Below are 18,253 nucleotides of genomic sequence, written 5' to 3'. Positions count from 1 at the left end.
TATGCGAAAAATAAAGGCATAATCTTATTTTGTTTTCCTCCGAACTATACCCATAGGTTACAGTCATTAGATGTCGCATTCTCTGAGCCACTCTGGACCTCTTACAATCAAGAAATTACCAGCTGGTTAAAACAGAATCCTGGAAGGGTGGTCAATCATTTTCAGGTAGGAAAACTTTTTAAACCTGCCTACCAAAAAGTAGCTACGAGTAAATCGGAAGAGGTATGAGTAAATCGGAATTATTTAAAAAAAGTGTTTTCGGGCGAGTTGGCATACTATAGTTTCGGGCTAGACAGTCACAATTCTGTCACGTCACAGCAATCAGCAGTATTCCTTCACTCTTCAGTACTTTTACTTCAGTCAGTTACTCAAGTTACTGTGGTTGAATAAAGTTGTTTGCAGGCGCTAGTGTCTCGTGTGTTACTTCTTGCTTATATTTTTACAAATCTGCTCATTAGCATGGATGCAAAAAAAGCCTACCCAAGTCCGTTTTCGAAAGCTCAAGACAATTTTTAAAAACTTAAAAAGAAATTACAAAATTTCTTTTTCGATAAAGCTACAAAAATTGAAAAAGTGCTGTTGCTAGTAGATGGGCATATAAGCCACAAGTCATTAGAGTGCCAGGTTTATGCGAAAAGTCATAAGGCATAATCTTATTTTGTTTTCCTCCGAACTATACCCATAGGTTACAGCCAGTAGATGTCGCATTCTCTGGGCCACTCTGGACCTTTTACAATCAAGAAATTGCCAGCTGGTTAAAACAGAATCCTGGAAGGGTGGTCAATCATTTTCAGGTAGGAAACCTTTTTAAAACTGCCTACCAAAAAGCAGCTACGAGTAAATCGGAAGAGATATGAGTAAATCGGAATTATTAAAAAAAAGTGTTTTCGGGCGAGTTGGCATACTATAGTTACGGGCTAGACAGTCACAATTCTGTCACGTCACAGCAATCAGCAGTATTCCTTCACTCGTCAGTACTTCTACTTCAGTCAATTACTCAAGTTACTGTGGTTGAATAAAGTTGTTTGCAGGCGCTAGTGTCTCGTGTGTTACTTCTTGCTAATATTTTTACAAATCTGCTCATTAGGATGGATGCAAAAAAAGCCTACCCAAGTCCGTTTTCGAAAGCTCGAGACAAAATTAAAAAACTGAAAGAGAAATTACAAAATTTCTTTTTCACTAAACCTACAAAAATTGAAAAAGTGCTGTTCCTATTAGATGGGCATATGAGCCACAAGTCATTAGAGTGCCAGGTTTATGCGAAAAGTAAGTAAATAATGAAAAAGTAAATAAACTTAGCTTTTACACAACAGCCGGCTAAAAGTAGGGTTGCAAGTCCATAGATATGAATTCTTTTGGCACGATAATGCTGGTTGGCTACTGTGGTGAGTAAGTCCTACTGCAAGGTCCTGGGTGAAGATGATGGTTGTAGTAAAATCAGGTATGGTATATTATCCAACAAAAACATCCCACTCTAGGGATAAACCATCACAGAGTGGCTAGCAATCTAACTGGTACATAATCAACGTGATAGAGTCACGTTACGTGACTAAATAACTAAGTGACGGAATCTAAAATAAAGTTTATCAAATTAGTTATTATGGATTTCAATAACAGTAGCAGTATATATTGAACAGGCCCAAACAAAAACATCAAATATTAGGTAGGTTAGGTATCCATATGTCATCTCAAATTTTCTGAAGTTTACTTCAATTCAGACATGACAGGGACGTGCGCATTAGATGGGCGTGACAGAAGGCTGTATAGATACTCGTTAAAACTTTTTATAAATCACAGATAAAAAAAAACTTAAGTAAAAAGCCTAACGATAAGGTATAATAGATATTAGAATTTAGGTTTGGACACTAGAAAAAAAACTTGACCTTCAATGTTCTTGGCAAATATTTAAGGATAATATGAGCTATAATATGGAATTTATGTGGTAAATTAATCTAACGAAAGATCTAACTACAATGATGCATTGGATTTCGCAACGAAGGAACGAGAGGTAAATGTACTATGTACTTACTGAAACAAGGCAGGCACGCCGGAATATCCACTTCTGTTAGGCGAAGGAGTCCAAAGAGATGTTTAATTTTGGTTATCTAGTTTTGTAGATGGTATTAGCTGACGTTTGATTTCCTTATAATTATGTGATTTCCATCTAAAATTTGTTTCAATCCCGTCACCTAAAAATGAGAATAACCTCACTAGCGGCGCGCCATCTGCCCTTCGAGCCGTTTCCTGACCAACTGCTGTTCAATGTTTTCTGAAATCGATTCTTGTCGATCCGATAGAATCATGCGCGGTGTTTTCCTCTTGCGTCGCTGCGAAAGTAGGCACCTGGGCGATTAAATAGGCGTCTCCAAAGAATTTTCTAGAGGGGTATTTTTAATGAAATTTTAATTAAAGTAATTTAATTAGTAGCGTGATCGCTACAGTTTATGCGAAAAGTAAAGGCATAATCTTATTTTGTTTTCCTCCGAACTATACCCATAGGTTACAGCCATTAGATGTCGCATTCTCTGGGCCACTCTGGACCTCTTACAATCAAGAAATTACCAGCTGGTTAAAACAGAATCCTGGAAGGGTGGTCAATCATTTTCAGGTAGGAAAACTTTTTAAACCTGCCTACCAAAAAGCAGCTACGAGTAAATCGGAAAAGATATGAGGAAATCGGAATTATTTAAAAAGTGTTTTCGGGCGAGTTGGCATACTATAGTTTCGAGCCAGACAGTCACAATTCTGTCACGTCACAGCAATTAGCAGTATTCCTTCACTCTTCAGTACTTCTACTTCAGTCAGTTAGTCAAGTTACTGTGGTTGAATAAAGTTGTTTGCGGGCACTAGTGTCTCGTGTGTTACTTCTTGCTAATATTTTTACAAATCTGCTCATTAAGATGGATGCAAAAAAAAGCCTACCCAACTCCGTTTTCGAAAGCTCAAGACAAAATTAAAAAACTTAAAAAGAAATTACAAAATTTCTTTTTCGCTAAACCTACAAAAATTGAAAAAGTGATGTTGCTAATAGATGGGCATATAAGCCACAAGTCATTAGAGTGCCAGGTTTATGCGAAAAGTAAAGGCCTAATCTTATTTTGTTTTCCTCCGCACTATACCCATAGGCTACAGCCATTAGATGTCGCATTCTTTGGGCCACTCTGGAGCTCTTACAATCAAGAAATTACCAGCTGGTTAAAACAGTATCCTGGAAGGGTGGTCAATCATTTTCAGGCAGGAAAACTTTTTAAACCTGCCTACCAAAAAGTAGCTACGAGTAAATCGGAAGAGGTATGAGTAAATCGGAATTATTTAAAAAAAGTGTTTTCGGGCGAGTTGGCATACTATAGTTTCGGGCTAGACAGTCACAATTCTGTCACGTCACAGCAATCAGCAGTATTCCTTCACTCTTCAGTACTTTTACTTCAGTCAGTTACTCAAGTTACTGTGGTTGAATAAAGTTGTTTGCAGGCGCTAGTGTCTCGTGTGTTACTTCTTGCTTATATTTTTACAAATCTGCTCATTAGCATGGATGCAAAAAAAGCCTACCCAAGTCCGTTTTCGAAAGCTCAAGACAATTTTTAAAAACTTAAAAAGAAATTACAAAATTTCTTTTTCGATAAAGCTACAAAAATTGAAAAAGTGCTGTTGCTAGTAGATGGGCATATAAGCCTGCCTTTAAACCTGCCTACCAAAAAGCAGCTACCATGAACAATGCTGAAAAAGGGTGTCTTAAAACGGGTATATACCTTTTAATAAAGATGTTTTCCGGATTGGTTGTTTGAGCCTTCGGAAACCACCAATTTTGAATACAACCATAATATGGAAGAATCGAATAATAACGAGAAAACGGCAGAAGAGAAAAGTAGTGCAGAGCAAAGAAATAAGAATGTCAAGACAGAAAGTAATTCGCACGTAGCCGGATCATCTGGCATACAAACTAAAATGTTACAAAAAAAATTGATAAAAAAACAAATAAATTACCAGCAACATCTTCCTTAATCCTACCCTCAGAAATTTCACCCTTACCAAAAGTTCCTGATACGAACAACAAAATAAAACGAAAAAACCTTTCTAAATATGGAGTCTTAAATACAACTCCCGAAATAGAACTTTTAAAAATGAAAACCGCTGAAAAAGATGCTGAGTTAGGAAGAAAGGAGGCAAAAAAAGTCCAAGTAAAAATGTTTCATGATTCTGACCCCAAAACTAAACATATAAAAACTAATGGTGAACAATCAGCAGCCTGCATCTTTTGCAATGGAGTATTTTCTCACTCCAAACCAAATGAAAAATAGATTCGTTGTTTGTTTTGTAATAGATGGGCCCACTGCAACTGTGCAGATTGCTCCTTTAAGACACAGCAGTATATATGTGAACTTTGTGTTTAGCTTAGGTTGCTGCTTTCTTGCTTCTTTGTTTCGACTTTTTATCAATAAAATTTGTGTTTTTTAAGTTCTTTTAAATGTTGTTTTAGGTATTAATAATTGTACGTAAGTCTGCATAAGTGTATTATTAAGCATTTTTTATTAAATAAACTTTATTGGAAAATTAAATCCCATATTATATTTATTTACTTCAAGTAACTTGATAGCTTTGGCCAGGTGGCATACCCTATACCATCTTACCCGAAACATTCAGCCCGAGATGGCATACCGAGGTAAGTTTTTAAAAAATATACTTAATTAATTAAAAAAACACAGTTAGGGCTCTACTAATGTTTGTTATTGTTAGGCTAGGTATTTTTTTTACTTAACTGCCAAGTTTTAGCCCGTAAATCCCAAAAGCAACTTAAAAAAAAAATTACGAAATGTATGCCAACTCAGGCACATTTTCCCTAGTACTAGTCTTGTTGGTACTATGAATAAAGCTCCACGTAAAATCCCGGCTTGTGTGAAATACACGAAAGACAATTTGTACAGTACAATGCTTCTAAAGATAAGTGATATCTCATTAATTGTTTATCAGGCCAAAAGCAACGAAAATGTAGTCATGCTTAGTGCAAGGCACTCGGATGTACAAATTGCATCCACTGAGAAAAAGAAACCGGAACTATTGAAATTTATAAGGAGACAAAATATGGTGTTAATTTAGTGGACGAAATGACACGCAAGTATTCAGTGAAAACATCGTCTAGGCGTTGGTCACTTCAAACGTTTTGCAATTTACTGGAGTTAGCTGGAATAAATGCCTGGATCCTTGAATATAAATAAATCCTTGAATAAATCGCAAATAAGTCGCAGAAATTATATTCTGAAGCTAGGAGAAGAACTCTCAGACAAATACGCAGGGACTAGACCTGCTGCTAAACGAGCTGCTATCACAGATGAAATCGATGAAACTCTAAAAAAGCGAACACGTTGTGAAATCAAATCACAGTGTTCTAGAAACAAATCATTTGTAAAATGCCACGCGTGTAATAAAACAGTCTGTCAAAACAGTCTTTCATGCAATATTTTGTATGTTCAATATGTAGGTACGAGCACTAGCTAGTCATGTTTTATACTAGTTTTTCACTTTTTTATTACCATTATTTGTTATCAAATAAATATACGATATTTTGTTTAAAGTTTCCTTTTACATTTCCATAGATCATACGGGTCAAAAATGACCCGTTAGCAGTTAGAAGACTGGCAGAAATGTCCGCGCTTCTGGTGCTAAATCAAAATTAGACAATAAAATTGTAACTTAACCGTAAAAATAGATGAGACTAACATCTATTTTTTTAACATCCAAGATTTTTTACAATCTGTTTTACAATGAAAACAATAAGTAAAATTGTTTGTCTTTACAATGACAGAGAGATGTAAGGTCCAGTGACCAAAGCATCACGACACACACACATTAGCTTGTTTACCGGTGAGATGCGCACATACACTGATACGCGAGCACGAAAACTAAAACTTGCACAGAACACAATGGCTGGACGCTGTTGAAGGCATAGCTTCCTCTGCTGTAGGCTCTGTCAGGATCGGTTAGTTAGGTCCAAGGGATCATATCGCTTCAATCTCTTCACTTGTTGGTTGTTGAAAAGATTGTGTGCCAGGGTGTTAGAATGTACCCGCAACTTATTTTGATATTGTTCAGAAGATTTTTTGCACTCTTCGGAGACTGATAGTACCTGAAAAGACTAAGATCGTTTATGATTTAATGTTATACAGTTAAAGGTCTCCTATCTTAAGTTCATATAATAGGTTTATATTTGAGGTAATCATTCCTACTAACATTAAAACTTAATTTTGTAAGAAAGTAACACAGTTATTTTTCTGTACCTTACCTAATATTATAATCAAATAAAATAAGAAATAATTAAAAACATCGCTGCAATTGTAATATATGCTTTAAATAATAATCATGTTATAGTTCTTCCACTCATAACTTTTCCCCTGCATAAAATTATTCGCGAATTATTTTTTATAATAGGTCCCTTTTTTACTCACAGAAAGTAGCATCGCAAAATTAAGCCGCTTGTCCATAGAAACCACAACAATTTATACAAGGATAATCAATATAGCCTGTAGCTGATCTCTTGTTTACTACGAAATTTGACGTTTATGATTTTAAGTGACAGTGATAGCGCATTTGTTGGTTATTATTTGAATCTATTGTTTATTTGGTTTTTCAAATTATATAACTTTTAGTTTAGTAAAATTGTAATTTTTGCTTTCAAACATAATTATTAGAACGACTAACTACTGTCCTCTCTTAATTTGGTTACTTTCGGTAGGTACCTACTAGTGCAGCTGATATGTGAAACCATTGTGCATTTAATGATAGAAGTATATAATTTCGACCACATAGACTACACATATAAAGGTTCAAATTTCGATATGAGGACATCTCAGATTTTGCCTTTCACAAAAATGGCCTACATTCAAAATGGCGACTATACATATCGCACCCTTAGTATTAAAAGGGCACATCTCGAAAATTAGCGTTTCTGAGTTTTTGGCATAAATGGGCACAAAACTACTAGTACTATAACTTGGCCTTGACAGAGATTGAAAACGGAGAATATAAAGCAAGTCCCGATATAATGTGACCCTTTCGTACTCCCCTCTCCGCCAACACATCTTCCCGCGAGATAGACCCATTCAGTAAGGTGCCGATGTCTGTCGAAGCAGGTGTGTTAGTGAGCGCTCTCATTACGAGTTGAGCCCTTCTATTACAAAACTTGAGGTACGTGTTGTTTTATAAAGGCACATTAAGATTAAATGCTGTATATTTCTAAAACTTCCGAAAATTTATGGGTTTATTTAAAAAGAGTTCTTTATATTACTAAAACTATTGTATGATTTTTGGAACTATATCTAAAGGATTCTTGTTATTACAAAAATATCTGTTTGATTTACAATATCATTGAAAGTTAAATCCTTGTAATACTAAAATAATTCAACGAGTTTCTTAGTTGTGTCCATAAACTACAAAGTTTTTTGGTACTAATGCCTTAATTATTGTTATTATTTTATGTACTAACAAGTATTAAATAAGAGGGTAACCATATCTTAACCTCTTACAGATACATTGCAAAAAAATTGAAGAAATATGTCATCACGATCGCGAAGAATTATGAACCTTCTTAATGTTTCACATCTACCTGATGAATGGGAAAACAGTTGCGATAAGGACCCAAACGTAAGTTTATAATTTACTAACATGTATAAACTACTTACATATTATTTTGCATTTTTAGGTCAGCAATGAAGAAAAAGAGAACATCCCTTTAAGTTCAACATCAAAACGTTCGTCGAGATCGTCATCTAGTAGTTCCAGTTCGTCTTCTAGCGTCAACAGTAGCAGTTCGTCATCTTCTAGCAGCAGCTCTTCCTCTCGATGTTGTTCACTGGAACAAGGACGATTTGTTTCCCATATCTTAAAAGGTAAAGAAATTGAAGCCCAGCCTCAGTCTTTATCATCTAGAACTACTTCACCTTCAATACTAGAATCCGTAATTTTAACACCACAAACTCCCGCTGTACATTACCGTATATCGCCAATGAATTCCGAAGAGTGATGCTGATATTAGTGACAATGATCCCACTTATAATGAACATCAAGGTAGAAAACGTTCGCCAAGCTCATCTTCAAGTTCCTCTGATGATGGTACTTCTGAAGTAGTTGCAACATCGCCCAGGAGGTCGAAGAAACGTAAAGCTGATCCTACTAAATGGAAGCAAAATAACCAAAAGATAAAACGAAATGCAGGAGAACAATACATTTCTACTAAGACTAGAAACGTTGTTCCTGCGCGTCAAATGAAGAGTCCATGCAATCAGAAATGCAGATTGAAATGGAGCGAAAATTTTGATGAGGCTAAAAGACTTCAAACATTTCAAATGTTTTTGGGCACTAGGAGATTTGCAATTATAGCGTATGTTTATAAAAGCAAGAATGGCTTTAGTTGAACCTAAATATAAGTATTCAAACGCTCAACATCCCAGAGCACCAAATGCTGCTTTCTACTTGTACGATGATAACGCCAAAATCAGAGTCTGCAAAACATTTTTTATCAATACGTTGGGAATAACAAGTAAAATGATTCGCACAGTAAGATATAAGACTAACAATTGCAATTCTGTTGAAGAAGATAGAAGAGGCAAACATAATAGTCATAGACGCGTGGATGACAATCTGAAAGAAGATATCATTAGATTTATCAATCTAATACCACGAATTGAATCGCATTATTTAAGAGCGTCGACCTCAAGAGAGTTCATAAGTGGATCGAAAAGTATTACTGACTTGTTTAGAGACTTTCAAGAAAAACAGAAGAATAATTCCCGAGATTCTGGAAAGTTTCATTTGTTTTATGAGATTTTTACTACCCATTTTAATTTGGGTTTTTTTTCAACCCAAGAAAGATCAATGCGATCTTTGTTTACAGTATAACAACTCTTCTGCTGATCAGAGGCTTGCTCTCAAAGTCAAATATGATACTCACCTAGAAGAAAAGGAATTAAGCCGAGCAGAAAAAAAGAATGATAGAATGACTCTTGACAAATATAATTTATGCGTTTGCTACGATGTTCAAGCGATAATGCAAAGTCCCAATGGAGAAACATCATCGTTTTATTATAAATCCAAATTGAATAGCTACAACTTTACTTTGACTGTGTTAAATAAATTACCAGAGAATGAAGACGATTTTAAAGGCTATGGTGACGTGCATTGCTATTTCTGGGATGAGACCCAAGGAAAAAGAGGTGCAGTGGAGATTGGAAGTTGCGTTTTAGACTTTTTAAAGAAGGTTTGTGAGGATGCAGGTGAACATGAAGTTAACGTAACATTTGTAACAGATAATTGTTGTGGCCAAAACAAAAATAAATACATAGCTTCTTTATACATGTTTGCAGTCACTACTATAAAAATCTTAAAGGGCATAACTCACAAATTCCTTATAAAAGGTCATACGCAAAATGAAGCCGACAATGTACACATGCTGATACAGAAACAAATATCAAGAGATTTAAAAGCTGGTCCAATCTTAACACCACTTCAATACACCACCGCAATTCAGAGAGCTAGGAAAACGGGGAAACCTTTTATCGTTCATACTTTGAATCATGATTTCTTTTACGACTTGAAAGATTTACAAGTCAAGTGGGGATATAATTTCAACGTTGACGAAGAGAAGAATACCATCGTATGGAATCACATCAAAGTTATGAAATTTACGAAAGGGAACCCATTCTTTTTTCAATATAAGACATCATACAAAGACGCGTTTAAACAAATAAATGTTAGAAACAAAAGAAAGAAAATGTTAGATAATAAAGAAATATCTATCAAAACAGTTTATAGTGCGCCATTTGAGTTAAGTTTAAATAAGAAACAGGATCTCAAAGAATTAATTTCTAAGAGACTTATTGACCCTTATCATGCCTGTTACTATAATAATATGTTAATGTAACTGTTTTCTAATTGTAATTTTTAATACTTTGTTTTATTTTTGAAATGATTTATGACTATTACTTAAAACTTAAACCTGCTGGCTATTTTATATTTCATAGTTCTTTAGCTACTATTCCAGTCGTTAGCTATTCTATTCTATTCAAACACGACTGATTGTAAAAAAATGAATATGATAGATCTTAAGCGCTCGCACAAAAGAAGAATGATTTTATGTTGAGAAAATTTGTTAATTTTTTTGTCTAGTAAATTCAGTAATTTTTTGTGAGAACTATTTTAGTTTTGTGTTACATTATAAACAAGTATATTCAAATGGGAAATAAGCCACAATTTTACCTAAAAATGATTTTATTAACGTTTCGACGCCCAAGTCGGGTGTCGTTGTCAAAATACAAAATAATACTAAATAAACAAAAATGTTGTTGCTTAGTAAAAAATTCTTCTAATAATTTATTTAATCTGACTCATTTATATCGGCAATTCAGACACGTATTATACATTTTAAAGTAGACGACTTTAAAATGATATTGCCAATATTGATGAGTTGCGTTCCTGGGACGACTTTACTAAAAGATAGTTCATTCGATTACATGAAATCAATCCCAACTCAAGAATATCCGCCACAAAAAATCATAGCATGTGATTGTTTATTTCGATTATTATTAATTTCGACTTGGTCGTCGAAACGTTAATAAAATCATTTTTAGGTAAAATTGTGGCTTATTTCCCATTTGAATATACTTGATTATAAAAATGCCACAAGAAAATAGCTTCAGAACAACATACATTATAAACGTTAAGACAATTCTGGTTTTTTTATATGACTGTCCCAAAAAGAGTGTTATAGTTTTTGTTATTGGATTTGTATGCTACATGCCTATTACTTTTTGGTTTTTGAGAATAAAGTTATTTTTTGTTAATCTTTTACGATTTAATGTTTTATTAATTCCTTTACAAGCGGCACTTTTATCATTGAAAGTAGTTAAACATTATTATTACACAGCCATATTTAGATTTGTAACTTAAAAAATAGTGTATATTTAATCATTAAAAGGCTTAATTCGTAAGATGCCTTCAAAATTTAAAGAAATTTAGTGGGAGAGGGGCCTATCTTGGGAGAGATTTTTTGAAACGCTTTTTTTTTAATTAAATTATTTTTTTTGTAATATTTCGATTATCCATTATAGAGTACAAATACTGTAAATTGTATACCTAGATTTTTATTTATCTATCTTTTCAAATAAAAATGTTATAGGTGAGTAAATGAAAACGATGAAGTTGCTTAATCTTTAATCTCGTTTTCCCAAAAGTAACGATTTTCGAGATGTGCCCTTTTAATACTAAGGGAGCGATATGTGACTAATAGCACGATAACTTTTGAACGAGACGTCAGATTTTAACAAAATTTGGTATATAGTTTCTTTTTTTGATATATAAGATCGAGGTCTTGAACCAGAAGAATCGGTTTACCATAAGTTGTGTTTTTCCTGGTTTTTATGTAAAAATATGTTGTTTTTTTTTCAATTTTTTCACCCTTTATGTATTAATTTTTCAAAAAGTTAATACCGCCATTGAAAAGAGCGTAAAAATATTTTTTAGGAAATATTTTGAACTTTTTAGTTATGTTAATTACCACTTAATAAATGCATAAGGTAACGTGTGATCCAAAATTATTGTCACCATAGGTGGCTCTGAACGACAGAGATAGCTATACAGTGCATGTCTATTCTTAATTCAGATATACTTTCCATTTTATGTCAACTTTGACAGATACTTGTCAGTGTCAGTGTACATACGTCAACTTTGACTTCAAGTTTTACTAGACTCTACACAAAATTATTGTTAATAAAAATGGTCTTCACGCATGAACAAAAGCGATCTATGCTCGAAATATATTTGAGAAATGGTCAAAAAATTAACGAAGAATGGGTTTACTCCAACCGAGACGCCTTTGCAGAATTTAGTGAAGAATTTCCCAATGTTGCAGTTCGTTATAACGTGTTTTGCAAAACTCTTCGTCAAGTTGTAAAAGTTTACAGAGAAACGGGAAGTGTAAGTCACAAGCCATGGGCAGGCAGGCCTAAAGTGCGAACTGAAGAAAACGTCGAACTGGTCAGAACAGTTATTGTAGATCAACCGCATACATCAATTCGGCGTTTACGTCAACAGATAGATCTTTCATATGGAACTTGCCAGCGTATTCTTAAGAAAGATTTGCATTTTTATCCATATCGTTTACAAGCTTTCCATGAAATCGCCCTAAACGACTATCCCCAAAGGCTAGGCTTCTGTAATTGGTATCTGGACAATTTCAGTAATAATGGTGATGTATTAAGCAAAACTTTTTTTACTGACGAATGTTGGTTTCACCTTTCTGGATACACAAATTCTCAAAATATGAGGACGTGGAGTGCAGATAACCCACATTATTTTATTGAAACGCCTTTGTATCCACAGAAACTTGGAGTCTAGGCTGATATAAGCCAGCGGCGTATTGTAGGACCCATATTTTTTGAAGGGGTTCTAAATGCTGAAAGATACCGTCAAGAAATTTTAACTCCATTTATAAATCAGTTGATGGATGATGAATTAACAGAAGGGTATTTTCAGCAAGACGGAGCTCGAATTCATACAACGCTGCAAAATTTGAATTATATTATGGACTTTTTCGACAATAGGGTCATTAGTTTAAATACGCCTATTATATTCCCTCCTCGATCCTGTGATTTGACTCCCTGTGATTTCTTTCTGTGGCCATATTTAAAAAATTTGATTTTTAAAACTCCTGTAGCGGATTTGGAAGATCTTAAACAAAGAATAACTAATCATATTGAAGAATTAAATAATACTCCGTCAATCTTAAACAATGTAATATAATCAATGATAAGGAGAGTTACTTTATGTAGAGATGTTGGAGGTGGACATATACAACATCTTCTTTGATTTTATTTATTATTTTGTATATTAACCCGACATCGGAATTGGAGACACTACGGTGTGTCAGTGAGGTTATGTTCATGTTACAAGGTAGCTTGCAAAGTCTACACGGCTATTGCTAAAATGTAATTGTTTGTATCTGTTTTATAATTACGTTTGTCACTCTGTGCCTTATTAAATACACAACATATTAGGCAACGAGTCTCAGAAAGAATCTACACAAAAGTCAAAAAATGTTGTTAATTGGGGCCATCGAGCATTTCGATCCTGCTAAAAGTGATATCACATCTTACGTGGACAGACTTGAGTAGTTGTTTTTATGTAATGTAGTGGAGAAAGACAAGGAAGTTCCATTATTGATTACTTTAATTGGTGGAGAAGTTTACACTGTTTTAAAAGACTTATTAGCACCAGAACTACCAAGTTCAAAAACATTTTTGAAAAGTTAAAAAGCATTCGGTCTGAACATTATAGCCCAAAGAGGTTAGTTATTGCTGAAAGGTATAAATTTTACAACACAAGTCAAGAACCTACAGAGGATATTAAAAGTTTTTTGTCAAAACTAAAAAGTGTTGCTCAATATTGTAAATTTGGTCAATTTTTGAAAGAATGTCTCAGAGACAGACTTGTCTGTGGTGTACAGTTAGTCACAATAAAACGTAAACTCCTGGCAGAAGACAATATTTCCTTTGAAAAAGCTTATGAGATAGCATTGTCAATAGAACTTACAGAAGGTGAAATTAGAAGAATGGAACCAGAAAATTTAGCAGCAGTCGAAGAAAAATTAGATAAAGTAATGTTCAAAAAGAATGAAGCTGCAATTAAGAAAGATGGTAGTCATGAAGCTGGTAGAAGTTATGTCCAACATAAGTCATGCTTTAGATGTGGTAGAATACATGATTCATCAAAATGTCCAGCCAAAGCATGGCAATGTTTCAGTGGTAAGAAAGTGGCTCATACAAGTACCGTCTGTGGTTCGAAAGTTAGTTTATTAGAAGAAGGTGATACACAAGGTGAAGTGAAGGAGGAAGAATCATTATTTCTGGGATTTTTGTCTTCATTGGAACTAGAAAATTCAGCTCCAGAGAAAATAGTATTAAAAGAGGAACTCAATTTTATTTGACATTGATACTGGTGCCTGTTGTACAGTAATTCATATACAGGATTTCAAAAAGTTTTTGTCAGCTTTAAATATTTATTCTGTTAATAAATGAAGTAGTACTAAAAAATAATAAAAAATGAAGTAGTACTAAATACAAAACATGATTATTACCATCAAATTCAGGGCAACCTGTATTTAACGCAAAGGAATTTATTTATTTACTGAAATATACATCCACCAGGTATAAACCCATAAAGGTGTACATAAGAAAACTACATACATTGACTGAACACTTGATCACAAAATATAAAATAAAATAAAGAATAACCAAAAATGTTTCTGTTGTTAATACACATACACAATAATAAAAAAACAAAGACCTTAATAAAGAAAAATAACATGGCATCAATTCGATAAGCTATTGCGCATTTCGCGTTTAAAGATGTTAAAACTAAGAAAAAAATGTCCACAGATCTTAAGTTATTTACACTTCTGCACATACTTTTTATCGGACAATAGAAATTATGTTGCGAATTAGGCACCGAAATATGAAAAGTTACACCTGAACGTGACACAGCTCGTGGTACATTAAAGTCTACAAGACTAAGCAAAACATCGCTATTAATTAGGCAATTGACAATTTTGAAGATGAATATTAGGCCGTTTATTTCACGCTGCTTACGCAGTGAATGGAATCCAAACTCAGAAACGAGTAAATTATAGCTATAGCCTCTAACCGGATATCTGTTATATTTTTTGACGTAACAATATCTTAAGAATCTTTTTCGAACAGATTCAAGATTAGAGACCAGTTCTGCACGCTGCAGTAATTAAGTTTACTGCTAAGTAGTCCAAAATATAAACTACGCAAAGCTTCCACAGACGTTACATCTCTGCAGCTTCTAATAATATATCCTAAAGATTTGGTTGCTTTGGAGACCGCGGTATTAATATGAGTTGAGAATGTTACTTTACTGTCAAATATAACACCAAGATCTTTAAACTCTGAGGTAGAAGACAGTAAAATGTTGTTGACCTTATAATCGAAATGTATGTTATTGATCTTTCGGGTATAGGACATTACTTTACATTTCTTTATATTTAAGGATAGTTGATTATTGAAACACCATTCATTAAAGGCAGAGATATCCTGTTGAAGTTTAACGCAGTCGGAAATATGGTTCATTTTGCGAAATATTTTCATATCGTCCGCGTACAACAGTGTTTCAGAGTCTACGATGGAGCAGATATCATTAACAAAAAGGAGAAATAATAAGGGACCCAGATTTGACCCCTGAGGTACTCCAGACGTGGCAACAAAACGAAAAGATCGAAAGCCTTGATATTCTACGAACAAACTCCTATCAGTTAAATATGATTTCAGTAATATTTGAAAGTTATTGGACATTCCAAACTGATCTAATTTTGTTAGCAATTTATTGTGTGAGACTCGGTCAAATGCTTTACTGAAATCAGTGTATATGACATCCACCTGTTGTCTTGAATCTAAAGCTGACGAAACATATTCTGTAAATATACAAAGATTTGTTGCCGTACTCCGAGCTTTCACAAAACCATGTTGACTGCTGGTAATCAAACAACGCACATGAGCATACAAGTAATCTGTCAAGATCATTTCGAACAATTTAGAGAATGCTGATATAAGAGCGATAGGTCGATAGTTAGCTATATCAGAGTTTGAACCTGATTTAAAAATAGGACAAACTCTTGTATTTTTCCACGCAGTTGGAAATGTTGTTGTCTTAAGAATGAGGTTAAAAATTACAACAAGTGGTTCTATGAATGACTCGACTCGACGTGACATTTAAGTATCGAAATTTTTTATATTCTAGTTGTATTTCTAATTTAATAGTTCTCCTGAGATCTTTAGCTCGTTGGAGGTAAAAACAATATTTACTTCGTCTATACATTCTCAGATAATGATGTTTACGTTTAACTTTGGCGATTATTTCAGATGTAAACCATGCTGGATATTTTTGAGATCTAGTTGAACTAACTGGAACACATTTATCTATAATTTCTTGGAGAGACAAACTAAACGAATCTACAGCAGAATATACATCTGAAAAATGTTTTAAATGATTCCAGTCCATTTCGGTTAAAAGTTTGTTAAATTTATTTACGTTATATTTTCTAAAATTAAGACGTTTCTGATTCGGAACAAAATATTCATCTTCTTTGACTTCATACGGAAAATAACAAGTTAAAGCAGGATGATGATAATCAATAGGAACTAAGGCATTGACTTCAGGTGTAACTTCGCAACTAAAAACTAACTGTGGTACAATCAAATCTAATATCTTTCCATGTATATTTTTTATTTTGTTACATTGTACAGAATCTGTATAGTTTAATAGTTGAACAAATCTATTAATTAAAGGAGTTATTTGACTATTATTAACATAATATGCCGCAAGATCTGTTAAATTAAAATCTCCAATCAAAACGACCTCATGAGTTTCATGGAAAGTTTCAATATAATCAAAAAAATCAGGATACTCACTAAACGTCACGTTAGGTGGGATATAAACTGTTATAAAGAAGATTGGTTTCCTATTGGTTTTGAAAACTTTAACACATAAAACATCAATTTTTTCTATAGGAAACACTACACTATGTTGGTCTGAATGACACACGTTATTATTTACAGCAAAAATCACTCCTCCTCCAAACTTGTCAAAACTTCGATCTTTACGATAAACTGTGTAGGTGTCTACAGGAAATAGTTCACTACTGCGTACTCCATCCCGAAGCCAAGATTCTGTGATTGCAATAATGTGATATTGTGATATTAGGACATTTTGAAAAAATATAGTTGTTTTCGAATTTAGACCGCGACAGTTTTGATAATATACAAAAAGTTTGTCATTATTTTTTTGTGATCCAGTGGATGATACTACAGGTTTTTTGAGACAATAAATGGTAGACTATGTTTGTGTTTTATAATCAAATTTCTTTCACCTGCTGCCAAACGATCGCTAAGTTCCTTTTTGATTTTTGAAGTATACTCACGTTGCATAACAGTTTGATCTGACGTCAGATATATATTCTTATAACAGTCTATTGATTTGAGTTTGGGATTTAGCTTTAAAAAATTAGTCACTTGATTACTATTCGGAAACGTAACTTTAATTGGACGACATTTATTTGAGTTGGCTGACGGTTGTAGACCTAAACGGGAAACATGTAAACCATTTAATTGCGGATTTCGATTCATTGATATAGCTGTAAACATATTTTCAATATAAGCTTGCAAATGAATTTCAGTTTCAGGAACACCAAATATTAAAATATTACTTTCTTTTCTTTTAATTTGGTTCAACTCTGTCGTTATTTTTATCACATCGAAGGAATCCCCTTTTTTGTTATTTAGGCAGTCAATTAGGCATTAGGAACACTTAGTGATTTGGACATGCTCGGAATCAGCCTTCTATGATATCCCTATTGAAAAAGGCTGGGAAGAAAATATAAATTTATTAAAAGATTTATACTTAATTAAATATATACCATTTTAAATATAATTATAAAGTGCGTACATCGGGATGTGAAACCCCTCAACATCCTTATGCATTGGCAATTACATGAAATTAACGGACTTTGGGTCGATGTCTGATTTTAGTGGGGTAGGTAGTGTTTATGTGAGTAATGTTAAGTAACTTTTTAAAATTTTAGGTGTATTTTTCTGAAGACTGGACTATACAGTCTGTATCCTGTTTATGTCCTAGAGGCAAATATTTATGCCATCATATAGGATGTCTATTATTGTATGCAAGAGAAAATGTTTCTGTAACTAACCAAGCTTGTTCATGGGCAGCTCCAAAATCAACTGCTGAATGGATAAAAAAGTGTCTGACATATATCCTTTATCAAAAACACGCAAGATTTCTACAAGATATTTGTTAGACAAAAAAATTAAAAATTTTTATCAGAACTTAAGCCCTTTTGATGCAGTAGTAGGATTTTCTTGTCCGTTTACTGAAAAACCACAACCAATATCTGACAAATGGCAAATTGCAGACATTGAAGATGTATTATTTAGTCAACCATATTTAAGGAGGGGGTATGGTTTGAAATCAACATAGCAAGCACATTTTTGTGATTTTTTTTCGAAGCTATGGTACAAATATTTTATTTTTAAATTAAATAAACATATTAAGTACAATTCAAAGAATACTTAGAAAAAAATCCAATCCAAAATATTGGAAAATAAGCCATTGGTGACAAATTTTGACAGGCAGCTCACAAAAGAATGGATTTTGCGGTGGACATCAGAACTCGTCACTC

General features: G+C 33.6%; 1 protein-coding gene across 1 annotated transcript; it reads left to right on the top strand.

Annotated features, from left to right (window-relative positions):
- Positions 1-7,065: 7,065 nt before the first annotated feature.
- Positions 7,066-8,014, top strand: LOC126891134 (uncharacterized). The gene is made up of 3 exons (XM_050660315.1): positions 7,066-7,179; positions 7,520-7,635; positions 7,694-8,014. The coding sequence occupies exons 2-3, from the start codon at positions 7,546-7,548 to the stop codon at positions 8,012-8,014; spliced, it is 411 nt and encodes a 136-aa protein (XP_050516272.1). The 5' UTR covers positions 7,066-7,179; positions 7,520-7,545.
- Positions 8,015-18,253: the final 10,239 nt, after the last annotated feature.

This window comes from Diabrotica virgifera, chromosome 9 (genome assembly GCF_917563875.1).
Source record: "Diabrotica virgifera virgifera chromosome 9, PGI_DIABVI_V3a".
Lineage (NCBI taxonomy): Eukaryota > Metazoa > Arthropoda > Insecta > Coleoptera > Chrysomelidae > Diabrotica > Diabrotica virgifera.
The sequence above is the reverse complement of the archived record's forward strand: the minus strand, read 5'-3'. Positions and strand labels throughout refer to the sequence as shown.

Coding starts and splice junctions, on each gene's coding strand:
- LOC126891134 (XM_050660315.1), top strand. CDS start 7,546: ATGTCATCACGATCGCGAAGAATTATGAACCTTCTTAATGTTTCACAT. Junction 7,636..7,693: donor GTTGCGATAAGGACCCAAAC/GTAAGTTTATAA, acceptor TTGCATTTTTAG/GTCAGCAATGAAGAAAAAGA.